The sequence below is a fragment of the Macaca thibetana genome, chromosome 12, assembly GCF_024542745.1.
Source record: "Macaca thibetana thibetana isolate TM-01 chromosome 12, ASM2454274v1, whole genome shotgun sequence".
NCBI classification, from domain to species: Eukaryota; Metazoa; Chordata; class Mammalia; order Primates; family Cercopithecidae; genus Macaca; species Macaca thibetana.
This window is the reverse complement of record NC_065589.1, coordinates 46,253,294-46,267,314: the sequence shown is the minus strand read 5'-3', so window position 1 is coordinate 46,267,314 and position 14,021 is coordinate 46,253,294. Positions and strand designations below refer to the sequence as shown.

General features: G+C 40.5%; 1 protein-coding gene and 1 long non-coding RNA gene across 4 annotated transcripts in view; one reads left to right on the top strand and one right to left on the bottom strand.

The window, feature by feature from the left end:
• Positions 1–204: 204 nt before the first annotated feature.
• LOC126933176 (uncharacterized) lies at positions 205–1,273 on the bottom strand. Its single transcript, XR_007718440.1, has 3 exons — positions 1,173–1,273; positions 967–1,092; positions 205–336 (listed from the first exon to the last, which is right to left on the bottom strand). It is a non-coding gene; the product is annotated as an uncharacterized LOC126933176 (long non-coding RNA).
• Positions 1,274–1,375: 102 nt separating this feature from the next.
• CCDC150 (coiled-coil domain containing 150) overlaps positions 1,376–14,021 on the top strand; it is a 95,666-nt gene continuing 83,020 nt past the window's right edge. For 2 of the 3 annotated variants that reach the window (XM_050752810.1, XM_050752807.1), the window contains exons 1-2: positions 1,376–1,555; positions 8,420–8,583. In XM_050752810.1, the coding sequence (XP_050608767.1) occupies positions 1,544–1,555; positions 8,420–8,583 (176 nt within the window). In that variant the 5' untranslated portion in view covers positions 1,376–1,543. Of the gene's footprint in view, positions 1,556–1,617; positions 1,781–8,419; positions 8,584–14,021 lie in introns of those variants that run through there. The other variant, XM_050752809.1, reaches the window with a different exon arrangement.

Sequence of the window (14,021 nt, the reverse complement as noted above, 5' to 3'; positions counted from 1 at the left end):
AATCAGTTTGGTTCCCTGACTGCTTCTTAATATGCAGATTTGAGGAGAAGGTGAAAACTCTCATTACACAGAAACACGTGGGTACACTTATCACCCAATTCTTAATTCCACTGATAAACCAGAGGTCATTGTAAGATAAAACATACATAATAAAAATAATTGGCTCTTTGCACTGACGCTTTAAAAACACATTTTCATTTCCTATTAAAAGCTTTATTTGGTCCCTTTCCCTGAAATGTATGCAGTGCTCATTTCTCCTTCACCGGATCGGCTCAAAGCTTGATGAATATGGCTGTGGTTTGATGGGCAGTCTCTCCATCTCACGTTGAGGCTTGGCTATGAAAAGAATTAGAATAGCAAGATCAAGTGTCAGGCTAAGTAAATGAGGTCTCATGTCGGATCTGATTGCTTATATGAGAGGGCTGAAGTGATTCTTGGCCGCACTCTCAGGGAGAAGAGAGAAATGCATTTTAATTGCCCTGGCACGGATAACAGGTGTTCTTCCAGCTACCAAAACGCAAAGCTGCGTTGTCTTTGCACTATAGAAGTCTTTCCCTTAAGTGAGAATACATATTCTTAAAGCAAAACAACTCAGAAACGCTGGCGTGGTGATGCACACCTGTAATCCCAGGACTTTGGGAGGCCGAGGTGGGCGGATGGCTTGAGCCCAGGAGTTCCAGACCAGCCTGAGCAATATGGTGATAACCCCGCCTCCACGAAAAAATACAAAAATTAGCCAGACGTGGTGGCGCGTGCCTGTGGGCCCAGCTATGGGGGAGGCTGAGATTAGAGGATCGCTTGAGCTCGTGAGGTCGAGGCTGCAGTGAGCAGAAATCGCACCACTGTAATCCACCCTGGGCCACAGAGGAAGACCCTATCTCAAAAAAGCAAACCACCAAAAAAACCAGGGACAGTTCAATGCTCTTTTTCGTTTCATAGCTACTTAACACTCAAATTTACAAATACCTATTAACTTGTCGACAGGGCAAGAAATAATTCATGCTGAAGAGACGAAAGACCAGACAGCACATTTCTGTGTTTTACTCTCCATGCGGCCATCATGGGCGAGGACGAAGAGGGACATGATTTTTCCTTTAACAAGAAGAATGCTTAAGCTCTGAATTTTTAACTAATTTTTATGCTCGTTACTCTGCTGTAGGGTATGTATTTACCAAGATTAGCAGAACATCGTGAGTTCACCAGGCAGAGACAAGTCACTGTGAAGTAGATAGCACAGGACCTCCCGGAGGGCAGCGGCCAGAAACTACATATCCCGGCGTGCCCCGCTCGAGAGCACAATGGAGCCTGTCGTCATTCGGTTCACGACGCTACGCATTCCCTGAGCGCCGCCGGATGCGGGCCTGGGTCCCGCCCAGGGCGGAGGGCCCTCCTGGGCCGGCAAAACTACAGTTCCCGACATGCCCTGCCACGGGTGCGCCTGCGTACCGGAGCTACTGCGCCGGGGAGCGGGTTGGTTTAAAACGCGGTGTTAGTTTCAAGGAAACCCGCCAGCCTGTAGCAGTACGGAGCCTCAGGCGGACAGATGGACTGTAGGGTGAGGCTGCCGGGCCCTGGGCGGGTGAGCTGTGGTCGGAGGCTCGTTGGGGAGAGGCGTCGGCTCAGATAAGGACAGTCACCACTCCCTGGCGCCCTCTCCCTGTCCTAACGGAGTCCAGTCTCACTCCCTGGACCTCAGGGCCCTGATTTAAGGCGCTTCGGCGTTGGCTGCTGATGAAAGCCATTTAGGAGTGAAGTTTGCATTGGCCTGGCTCCAGCTGAGGTATGGGAGATAGTCGCCGAAGCCTCCAGATAAGCCCAATACCACCTTTATTTATGTGTTAAGTTGGAGGTTGATAGGTTCCTGGGAAGGCTATTTCGGCGTTAATGTTTGATTTTTACCCCCAGTTAATCCTGCCTGGCTTGCTTACCAGAATATAGGTGTCAGGAATTTGCACTTGTTCTTTACGGCTTCTGCAGTACCTGGCGCTTTTGCTAGAACGGAATAGACATTCGTTAAGTTCCTGTCGAAGTAGTCTCCTGTTTATTTACCACCCATAATTTCCCAGGCACTGTACTGGGCTCTAAAGATAGAAAAGTGTCTATTTTGACCCCACTTTAGGGAAGTTCTATTAGTCTGCCCTAAATGCCCGCACACACGTGCTTCTAATTTGTTAATCTTGACGTGCTCAGGACTAGGTCCTTTAATCCTTTCTGTTCTCTGTTACCCCGCCTTATGGTTTTCTTGAGCTCTTCAGAAACTAATCTCCAGTCCACACCTCATCCCCAAACTTTAGATCCACAAATTCAATAATGTATCTTTCATGTTTTAAATTTGACATTTTAAAAACTACTATCTTTTCCACAAAACGGATTCTTCCTTAATAAGTTTCCGTAGTCTCAGTGATAGCACCATCCAGGCCAAAAACCTTGGAGTAATCTTGGCTTTTTCCTTTCCCTCATATCTCATATCTAATGCATCAGCAAAAGCTGTCTTTCAAGTATATCTAGCTACCAACCTCTCTTACAGTAAGAATACCACTGCTGTCACCTTGGTTCTGACCAGCAGCATCTCTACTTCTGCTCTTGTTCTTCCACCATTTCGAGTGGGAGGGAGTCAAAGTGATCCCGTTAAAAGGAAAATTAGATAGCATTCCTCAGCTATAGACCCCCAGTGGCTCTGAGAATCACTGACAGCAAAAGCCAGACTTTTACATTGGCCTTCAAGGCCCTGTGTATTCTGATTTATTTATTTATTTTTTCTTTGAGACAGTCTCGCTCAGTCGCCCAGGCTGGAGTGCAGTGGCGCGATCTCAGCTCGCTGCAAGCTCCCCCTCCTGGGTTCACGCCATTCTTCTGCTTCAGCCTCCTGAGTAGCTGGGAGTAGCTACAGGCGCATGCCATCACGCCTGGCTTTTTTTTTTTTTTTTTTTTTTTTTTGTATTTTTAGTAGAGACAAGGTTTCACCGTGTTAGCCAGGATGGTCTCCATCTCTTGACCTCGTGATCCGCCCGCCTCGGCCTCCCAAAGTGCTCAGATTACAGGCGTGAGCCACCGCTCCCGGCCGTATTCTGGTTTTATTATTACCATCTCAATTCATCTGTCAATGTTCTCTGTGTTACTCCTTCCTCTCCAGCCAAACCCACGTCATTATTGTGTGTGAACTCATCAGACTTTCTAACTTCAGGCCTTTGCACTTGCTGTTTCCGTCTTCTGGGCCTTTCTGCCCTCTGATATCTATATAGCAGGTCTTTGCTCAAATGTTATGAGGCTTTCTTTGACCACACTGCTTAAAATGAAAACCTGCCCTGCAGCCTCCATCCCACGTTCTTTCCTATTTCATTTTCCTCCTTTGCACTTATCACCAATAAACAGACTGTGTATTTTACTTACTGTCTGTCTTCTTCACTGGAATATAAGCTCCGCGAAGGCAGGGAGTTTTGTCGGGACTGCTCTACCCCGCCCACGCCCCGCGCCATTGCCTATGACAGTGTCTAGCTCTTGGTAAATGTTCAGGAAATGTTTGTTAGATGTGAGTGAATGAAGATAGTGTTACCATATTATTTTCCAGTGGTTGTGATAAACAACATTGACTCCCTGGACTGTTATTTTGGAACCAATGGCATATACTTGTATATGCTTTTGCCAGTGTGCACCTATTGCCAGGTGTAGGAATGAAGCCTGTGTCCACAGAAGCAAGTGTTCTCTTTTCAAAGTCATCTGGCTTTTACTAGTATATTACTTGTGACATGGGTCTTTTTCTTGCCGTGCTTTCCATAAGGTTACCTGCCTAGAAGCTCTTTGGAAATTTTCTCCCTAAACATTAAGACAGCATTCTATTAGTTTGATAATGATATATGCATAGAAATTAGTTATGAATGAACTTTTTTAAAATTAAAAGTTTATATCTCAGTATTTTTATTGCTGTTACTATCAAGCATTAGGACTTAGGTTCAAGGCAGCAATCAATATTTGCTCCTTTTCAAACACAACAAAGCACAGATATGTTAAAGCCGTTTTCTCTTTACTAGAATGTCAGCCAGTAGAGGTAGATTCTTTTCATGTAAGACTGTTCTTCTTAGACTATGAGCCATAGAACTATGACTTATGAGGATCTGCCAAGTGGCCAATGGAGAGTGTGTGTGTATTTATGTGTGTATGGGTGTGGGTGGCATTTCTGCTATCCCTGCTTTGGGCCTACCAGATAGGGAGGACAAACAAGGGTATGAGCAACTGCAGTGAAAATGAGAATCTTTCTCTAACTTTAAGCCCCAACGTGGTAGATTAATTTACTGGATTGAAAGTTCTTATCTCATACTTTAACAGCCTCCCAGATACTTGGGGACTCTGCCTGGTGGCTTTAAGACTGTCTTCTTGCTACTCAGCCATCACTGCCCCCTCCCTTGCTTCCAAGGACTCTCCTGACCTTGGCATTGTTTGGTTTTTTGTTTTCCCTTGGTGGGAAGTGGAGGTGGTGGTTGGGAGGGAAGGTTTTCAGCTAACCCTGAGACTTGTTTTTATTTTTATTTTTTTAGAGACAGAGTCTTGCTTTGTCACCCAGGCTGGGGTGCAGTGGCACAATCATAGCTCACTGCAGCCTCTACCTCCTGGGCTCAAGTGATCCTTGTGCCTCAGCCTCCCGAGTAGCTAGGGCTACAGGCACAGGCCACCATGCCCAGCTCATTTTTAAACATTTTTGGTAGAGAATAGGGTCTTGCCATGTGGGCCAGGCTGGTCTGGAACTCCCGGCCTCAAGTGATCCTCCCACATAGGCCTTTCAAAAATGCTGGGACTACAGGCATGAGCCACTGTGCCTGGCCATGAGATCTGTTTTTAGTAAATCCCCAAAGGCTAGATTGGCTTAATTTTTGCATCAGCAACTTTGATGACCTGAACAGGATTCTCAGCGATTGACTAAGAGGATATTTTAAGGACAACACCATGTGTTTCACTCAAAAGCTTTGTCCCCTGCCTACCATCAATCAGTGTCCCAGTCACTTCAATCTCCCCCTTCTTAGGGTGAATTTTCTATAAACTTCCTGCCCTTCAGAGACTGGGGCAAGTTGGTTCCTCCTTTTTGAAAGTATATTTTCTCTATGGAAGCCTGAGAAGCTTCAGTGTAGAGCAGGGTCGGGTGGCACTGGGTATGGATGCAAACCAAATTCCTACCACGACACGTTGGACCTTTTTTTAAAAACAAATGAAGCAACTTAAATGATTTGCCATTTTTTCATGGCTGAATGTACACATGTCCTGGAGAGTGAATGTAAGCATTTAATACAGATCATAGGTTCCTTAGGGAAATATCAACAAAACTAGACATTTGAACAATTACATGAAAAAATTTTAGTTGGGAATCTGCATCCTATTCAAACTGTGTGGGGGAGCTTCTCCATTTCCTATATATTTTTTTCCAAAGATAGACTTTTGCAATATGCATGTTAGTATTATGTGCTTGGCTTTTGATATAAATGAACATAGACAAGACTCTATATATGTTTTTTTTTTTTTTTTTTTTTTTTGAGACTGAGTCTCGCTCTGTCGCCCAAGCTGGAGTGCAGTGGCGCAATCCTAGCTCACTGCAAGCTCCGCCTCCTGGGTTCATGCCATTCTCCTGCCCCAGCCTCCCGAGTAGCTGGGAATACAGGCGCCCGCCACCGCGCTCGGCTCATTTTTTGTATTTTTAGTAGAGACGGGGTTTCACCGTGGTCTCGATCTCCTGACCTTGTGATCCGCCCGCCTCGGCCTCCCAAAGTGCTGGGATTACAGGCGTGAGCCATCGCACCCGGCCAAGACTATATTATAACCGGCTACCTGGGCCTAATAAATTGCCACAGAAATCGTTCTCCCTCCCCCGCTCTGGCACTGCTTGTCATTTTTACTTCTTTGTTCTACTTGTTTTTCCACCAGCTAATGCCTGGGCCTACCGTATGTAGAAGAAAGTGACTAAAACAAAAAAACAAAAGTTTTAAATCTCACATTAGCAGAGTTTGAAGATTACTGGTTTTGCCCAAATGTCATGTTAGTCTGAGGTGCTCTGTCTTTTCCTTGTGTTTATCAGACCCTGGTGATCCTTGGCTCTTTGTTTGTATTTGAGAGTGAGGTGCTGCATGCCTGACTGATAGAACGCTCTGGGAATTGTAAGGGGGTAGGAAAAGACAGGTGCCATCTTTTCTCTCCTTTTTATTTAGAAAAACAAAAGTCTGCCTAGGAGCCCTTTTGCAAACTTCTGCCCAAAGTCTCTTTGGCCAGAATATTCACATGAGTGTGCCCGCTGAGGCGAGGCTGGGGTCATGAGCTTTTCTGCTTCTTTTGGAGAGAGGACAAAGGAGCTGTGTCTGCACACACCCCATTAGCCAACCTTTCCCTACTTTTTCTCCCCACCTTTGGCCTGATTTATCTCTAGGTCAGTAGCTGGACAGCAGGTGACAGAAAATAGAATGGAGGTGTTTCTCCATTGTTACCCCTCAATTTTTTCCCCATCCAGTGTTGTTGGTGGCTCCCCCAATTCCAGCCCTGGTTTATGGCAGCTGATCCAGCCCTATGGGCTTACTCAGAGGCTCTTCCTTTTCCTACTTGAGGAATACTATACTGGCTCATGTGGTAACATTACCAGGAGTCTCCACATCTGTTTTTTTTTTTTTTTTTCCCAGAAATGTAGATGAACCCTACTTTGAATCTTTGTATGTCCAGAGACTGCATCAATATCTGCATGTCTTTGTCTTTCCTTCAGGAATGAACTGAAAAAAAAGAAAGAAAGTTAATAGAAGGGAGCTTCTTTCACCCCATGTCGTTAAGCTGACTTAACAGCAGATCTAAAGAATGCAAAAAGCTTGTGTCAAAAAATGCATTGTTTCACAGTAGGGCATGAAAGAAAAATTCTGGTCAGAAACACCATAATAAGAGTAAAAAGAAAAACAGGCTGGGTGTGATGGCTCATGCCTGTAATGCCACCACTTTGGGAGACTGAGGCTGGCGGATCACTTGAGGTCAGGAGTTTGAGACCAGCATGGCCAACATGGTGAAGCCCCGTCTCTACTAAAAATACAAAAAAAAAAAAAAAAAAAAAAAAATTAGCTGGGCCTGGTGGCACACACCTGTAATCTCAGCTACCCGGGAGGCTGAGGTGGGAGGATTGCTTGAACTCAGGAGGTGGAGGTTGCAGTGAGCCGAGATTGCTCCATTTCAGTCCAGCTTAGGTGACAGAGCAAGACTCCGCCTCAAAAAAGAAAAAAATAGAAAGGCCATTTTCTGGGACCTGTGGGAAGAGATAGAAAGTGAATTGGAGAGCTATTTCAGGATGAAGAAACATCCTCAGCAGGTATAGCAAGCTCAGCCCCACCATGATTCTTGCTCCCACCAGTCCTCCCGCTTCATGAGTTCTTGCCGTGGGTCCTGGGACCACCTTCAGCAACTTGAACATGAGGTGGACCCCCCTTTCACTTCCAGGAAGGTGAGGGTCAGGGAGATACCTGATTATGTAGGAAGTGGTAACAAGGTATATTCCTGATATTCCAAGTTGGACCCTTGTGAACACATTCCCATACGAACACAATCACTAGAAATGGCTGAGGTTTACAACATGATTAGTAGAGAAATGTCTGTACAGGATGGAGTGTCAGGAAAATGTTTTTAAAGTTTTCATCAATTACTTTGTCATTGAACACGATTCATTTACACGTTGGGACCACATATAAGCTAATTCTGCTTCTGTCACTAATGTCTTGAAAGAGTATTCTCACTATTATTTTCATTGGGTTTTGGGGGAGGAGCCTGTGGAAATTTGATGTCAATAGCTGTAGAAAGGTCTTTGCTTTTGCTTGAAGTTAAGGTTGCATGTTATTTTTTAAAATGTTGCTTCAATGTAGGATACATAGTTGGTAAATCATTTATTTTATGACAACTGTACAGAGGTCCAAGTATAGAATGTTTTTCAAGAAGGTTGAATGGTAATAATGTTACGATGAAAATGGCTAATAATAAAAGCCATTCCCTCAGCAAGTCATAGGTCCTCGTGTGTGACCAATAGTGGCAAATAGAATAGACTAAATTATGATGAAATAAACTACTCAACAATCTTAATGGCTTGCAACAACATAGGTTTATTGTATGTCATGACATCCACACTGTATATCATGAATGGGTTGTGGGTCTGTTTGATGTCATCGTCACCTTGGGACCCTAGTGCATGGAGAAAGTCCTGCCTGGGATGTTGCTCATCTCATGGGGGAGGGAAAAGAGAGAGATGGTGAAGAACAAGCTGGCTCATAACTTCCACCTACATTTAATTGACCAAAGCAGAACACATGACCATTCCTGAGTTCAACAGGACAGTGATGCCTAATCCTGGCACAGGAATGGCAGTGACTATTTTTGATCAATAATAGGACCTACCACGCTAAGATTGTGACTGTATTCTTAGGTACATATGGAAACTACAGTGTCCAGACCGGTCCTTTCTCCAACCCACATCAACGCTACAGCTTCTGAAACATTCACAGTACTTCAGCAAAGGATGCGAATAGTTGAGGAACAGACCAGTTCACTGAGGGATGACCTAATAATGTTGGATTTTGGTGAAAAAAGGTAACAAAAATGAACTAGATCTCCGTAGGTTGAAGAATTTTGCTTCACTGCTTATTAAGTCACAGTAGTTTGGCAGATGAGATGGATATTTGCAAAGGAACTGGGAAATAATTTTCATTTGAGCATTACTTAGAAAATATTTACAAAATGAAGAGTTGTCATTCTGTGGTAGAGCTAGAGCTATTATCACTTCTTTCCTAAACAGATACTTAAAATGTGTTAATTAGGTATACAAACTTTGGTATTCTGTTTGCTTGATTAAAAACAAATGTAAGTTTTCATGTAATAAAAAAAGATTGGTTCTTATTTTAAAATAGAGACATATTAAGGTTAAAAGCTAGAATGTTGCTTCATGCCATTAATTTGGTCATTTTCTTCTCCCATATTTATTGTAAATTAAAAGAGGTTTTTGAAGTCTTTAAAAATTTTATAATTTAGAATGAGATACTCAAAAAAAATTGTTTTTTCCCCTAGTGCCTCTAAAGAAGTAATTAAAAGTTGGATTATCAATGACCTGCAGAATCTGTGGGCTTAAGCAGCCAATTTAGAATTTACTGGTGTGATTTTTTTTTAATTACATATATATTTCCTGAGTGTGTCTCATGAAAGGTATCAAATTAGTATAGTGGGTATTGCACCCATGGAATAAATAACCCTTTATTCACAATGTAGTTGGTATAGCACCCATGGAATAAGTAACCCTTTAGCAGTTAAAGATTAAATTTGGTTCAAATGTTGAGTATGTTGGTAACACAATAGGAATATTTATTATGAATTTAAAAATGTTCTAAAAACATGAATATATTGCCTCCATGCAGACTTTAATAATTAGTTCACTATAATAGAATTAACATTTAACATTTTTATGCATATAAAATATACATATATACATACATATTTTATATGCATGTATTATGTATGTAATTATCACACCTTAAATATTTAACATATTTTTATTTATTTATTTATTTTTTATTATACTTTAAGTTCTAGGGTACATGTGCACAACATGCAGGTTACATATGTATACATGTGCCATGTTAGTGTGCTGCACCCATTAACTTGTCATTTACATTAAGTATATCTCCTAATGCCATCCGTCCCCCCTCCCCCTCCCCACAATAGGCCCTGGTGTGTGATGTTCTCCTTCCTGTGTCCAAGTGATCTCATTGTTCAATTCCCACCCATGAGTGAGAACATGTGGTGTTTGGTTTTCTGTTCTTGTGATAGTTGGCTGAGAATGATGGTTTCCAGCTGCATCCATGTCCCTACAAAGGACACGAACTCATCCTTTTTTATGGCTGCATAGTATTCCATGGTGTATCTGTGCCACATTTTCTTAATCCAATCTGTCACTGATGGACATTTGGGTTGATTCCAAGTCTTTGCTATTGTGAATAGTGCCACAATAAACACATGCGTGCATGTGTCTTTATAGCAGCATGACTTATAATCCTTTGGGTATATACCCAGTAATGGGATGAGTGGGTCAAATGGTATTTCTAGTTCTAGATCCTTGAGGAATTGCCACACTGTTTTCCACAATGGTTGAACTAGTTTGCAGTACCACCAACAGCGTAACAGTGTTCCTGTATCTCCACATCCTCTCCAGCACCTATTGTTTCCTGACTTTTTAATCATCACCATTCTAACTGGTGTGAGATGGTATCTCATTGTGGTTTTGATTTTCGTTTCTCTGATGGCGAGTGGTGATGAGCATTTTTTCATGAGTCTGTTGGCTGTATAGATGTCTTCTTTTGAGAAGTGTCTGTTCATATCCTTTCCCACTTTTTGATGGGGTTGTTTTTTTTCTTGTAAATTTGTTTGAGATCTTTGTAGGTTCTGGATATTAGCCCTTTGTCAGATAAGTAGATTTTAAAAATTTTCTCCCATTCTGTAGGTTGCCTGTTCACTCTGATGGTAGTTTCTTTTGCTGTGCAGAAGCTCTTTAGTTTAATTAGATCGCATTTGTCAATTTTGGCTTTTGTTGCCATTGCTTTTGGTGTTTTAGACATGAAGTCCTTGCCCATGCCTATGTCCTGAATGGTATTACCTAGTTTGTCTTCTAGGGTTCTTATGGTTTTAGGTCTAACATTTAAGTCTCTAATCCATCTTGAATTAATTTTCGTATAAGGAGTAAGGAAAGGATCTAGTTTCAGCTTTCTACTTATGGCTAGCTAATTTTCCCAGCACCATTTATTAAATAGGGAGTCCTTTCCCCATTTCTTGTTTTTGTCAGGTTTGTCAAAGATCAGATGGCTGTAGATGTGTGGTATTATTTCTGAGGGCTCTGTTCTGTTCCATTGGTCTATATCTCTGTTTTGGTACCAGTACCATGCTGTTTTGGTTACTGTAGCCTTGTAGTATAGTTTGAAGTCAGGTAGCGTGATGCCTCCAGCTTTGCTCCTTTGGCTTAGGATTGTCTTGGCAATGCGGGGTCTTTTTTGGTTCCATATGAAGTTTAAAGCAGTTTTTTCCAATTCCGTGAAGAAAGTCATTGGTAGCTTAATGGGGATGGCATTGAATCTATAAATTACCTTGGGCAGTATGGCTATTTTCATGATATTGATTCTTCCTATCCATGAGCATGGTATGTTCTTCCATTTGTTTGTGTCCTCTTTTATTTCACTGAACAGTGGTTTGTAGTTCTCCTTGAAGAGGTTCTTCACATCCCTTGTAAGTTTGATTCCTAGGTATTTTATTCTCTTTGAAGCTATTGTGAATGGGAGTTCATTAATGATTTGGCTCTCTGTCAGTTATTGGTGTATAAGAATGCTTGTGATTTTTGCACATTGATTTTGTATCCTGAGTCTTTGCTGAAGTTGCTTATCAGCTTAAGGAGATTTTGGGCTGAGACGATGGTGTTTTCTAAATATACAGTCATGTCATCTGCAAACAGGGACAATTTGACATACTTAATTATGTACCTAATTATCACACCTTAAATATTTAACATGTTTTATGTATCACTTGTTTCTACATAACAAGAAAAGGTTTATGAAAAATCCATATTAAAATAAACAACAATCAAAAAGTCAGTGGTCCTCATTTATCCCACATTGGTCTCATCTTTACCTAATAACAAGAAATATATTTAAAATTGGAATGGTTAATAAATGCTTGTTAACTAAAGAGTCTATTCTTTTTTCTTTTTTTATAGTTTATTTTTAATTGACAATTGTATATATTTATGGGGTAAAATGTAATGCTATGATGCATGCATACATTGTAGAATTATTGAATCAGGCTAATTAACATATCCATAGCCTCACATACTTATTTCCTTGTGGCAAAAGGATTTAAAATTACTCTTTTAAGAATTTTGAAATATGCAATACATTATTATTAATTATAGTCAATGTACTTTGCAGTGGATCGCTAGAACTTATACCTCCTCTTAAACTGGAGCTTTGTACTCTGATGAACAATCTCTTCTTTCCCTGTCTACCTCCTCACCTTTACCCAGCCTTTGTTAACTACTGTTCTACATTCTACTTCTGTGAGTTTGATTTTTTAAGATTTACATATAAGTCAAATCATGCATATTTGTTTTTCCATGCCTGGCTTATTTCCCTGTTGATGGGCATTTAGGTTGTTTCTATATCTTGGCTATTGTGAATAGTGCTACAGTGAACACAGGAGTGCATATATCCCTTTAACATACCGATTTCAATTCCTTAGGTTGTGTATCCAGAAGTGGGATTGCTGGATCCTATGACAGTTCTGCTTTTAGTGTTTTGGGGACGCTCCATACTGTTCTCCAAAATGGCTATACTAATTTACATTCCCATCAACTGTGTACAGGGGATTCCCTTTTCTCAGTACCCTTGCTAACTTGTTAGCTTTCATCTTTTTTATAATAGCCATTCTAACAGGTGTGAGGTTTTCTCATCGTGGTTTTAATTTGTATTTCCCTGATGATTTGTGATGTTGAGTATTTTTTTTAATGTATCTGTTGGCCATTTGTATGTCTTCATTTGAGGAATGTCTATTCTGGTTTTTTGCCCATGTTTCAAAAATAAGGTTGTTTTCTTATTATTGAGTAGTTTGAGTTTCTTGTATATTTTGAATATTAGTCTTTTATCAGATGTATGATTTGCAAATATCTTCTCCCAATCTGTGAGCTGTCTCTTCATTCTGTTGATTGTTTCCATTGCTGTGCAGAAGCCTTTTAGTTTGATGCATTCCTGTTTGTCTATTTTTGCTTTTGTTGCCTGTGCTTTGGGAGTCACATCCAAGAAATCATTGCTGAGACCAATGTCAAAGAGGTTTTCCCTTATGTTTTCTTCTAGTAGTTTTAGTTTCAGGTCTTATGTTTTACATTTGTCTTTAATCCATTCTAAGTTGATTCTAGTATATGGGGTGAAATAAGGGCCCAATTTCATTCTTCTATATATGGATAGCCAGTTTTCCTAGTACTTGATTGAAGAGACTGTCTTCAGTCATTGTGTATTCTTGGCACCTTTGTTGAAAATCAATTGACCATAAATGCATAGGTTTATTTCTGGGCTGCCTATCATATTTTGTTGAGATATGTGTTATGTAGAAATGTTTAGATATACAAATACTTACCATTGTTTTACATTTGCCTACAGTATTCGGTACAGTAACATGCTATACCGGTTTATAGCCCAGGAGATATAGCCTAGGTATGGAGTGGGCTATAGCATCTATGTTTGTGTAAATATACTCTATGATGTTTGTACAATGACAAAATCACCTAACAACACATATCTCAGAATGTATCATTGTCATTACATAACTCATTACTGTATTTGTGTCATACTCAATTTCTTTCATCAGCCTTTTAGAGTTTTCATTGTACAGATCTTTCACCTCCTTGGTTAAACTTATTCCTCAGTATTTTTTTTTTTTTGATGCTCTTATAAATGGGATTATTTTCTTAATTTCTTTTTCAGATAGTTCATTGTTAGTGGATAGAAATGCTACCGACTTTTTGTATGTTGATTTTGTATCCTGCAACTTTACTGAATTCATTTATTGTAATTGTTTTTTGGTAGTGTCTTTAGGGTTTTCTGTACATAAGATTTTGTATGTCTTCAACAAAAAGAAACAATTTCACTTCTTCCTTTCCTGTTTGGATTTCTTTTATTTCTTTTTCTTTTCTAATTGCTTTGGCTAGGACTTAAAACAGTGCATTGAATGGAAGTGGTAAGAATGGTCATCCTTATCTCAGTCCTGATCAGAAGCTTTCAACTTCTCACCATTGAGCATGATGTTAGCTGTAGGCTTATCATATATGGCCTTTATTATGTTGAGGTACATTTGATGTTGAGAGTTTTTATTATGAAACTATTGAATTTTGTTAAATGCTTTCTCTGCATCTATTGAGATGATTATATAGTTTTTATCCTTCATTCTATTAATACAGTAGATCACATTTATTGATTTGCACATGTTGAACTGTTGTTGCATCT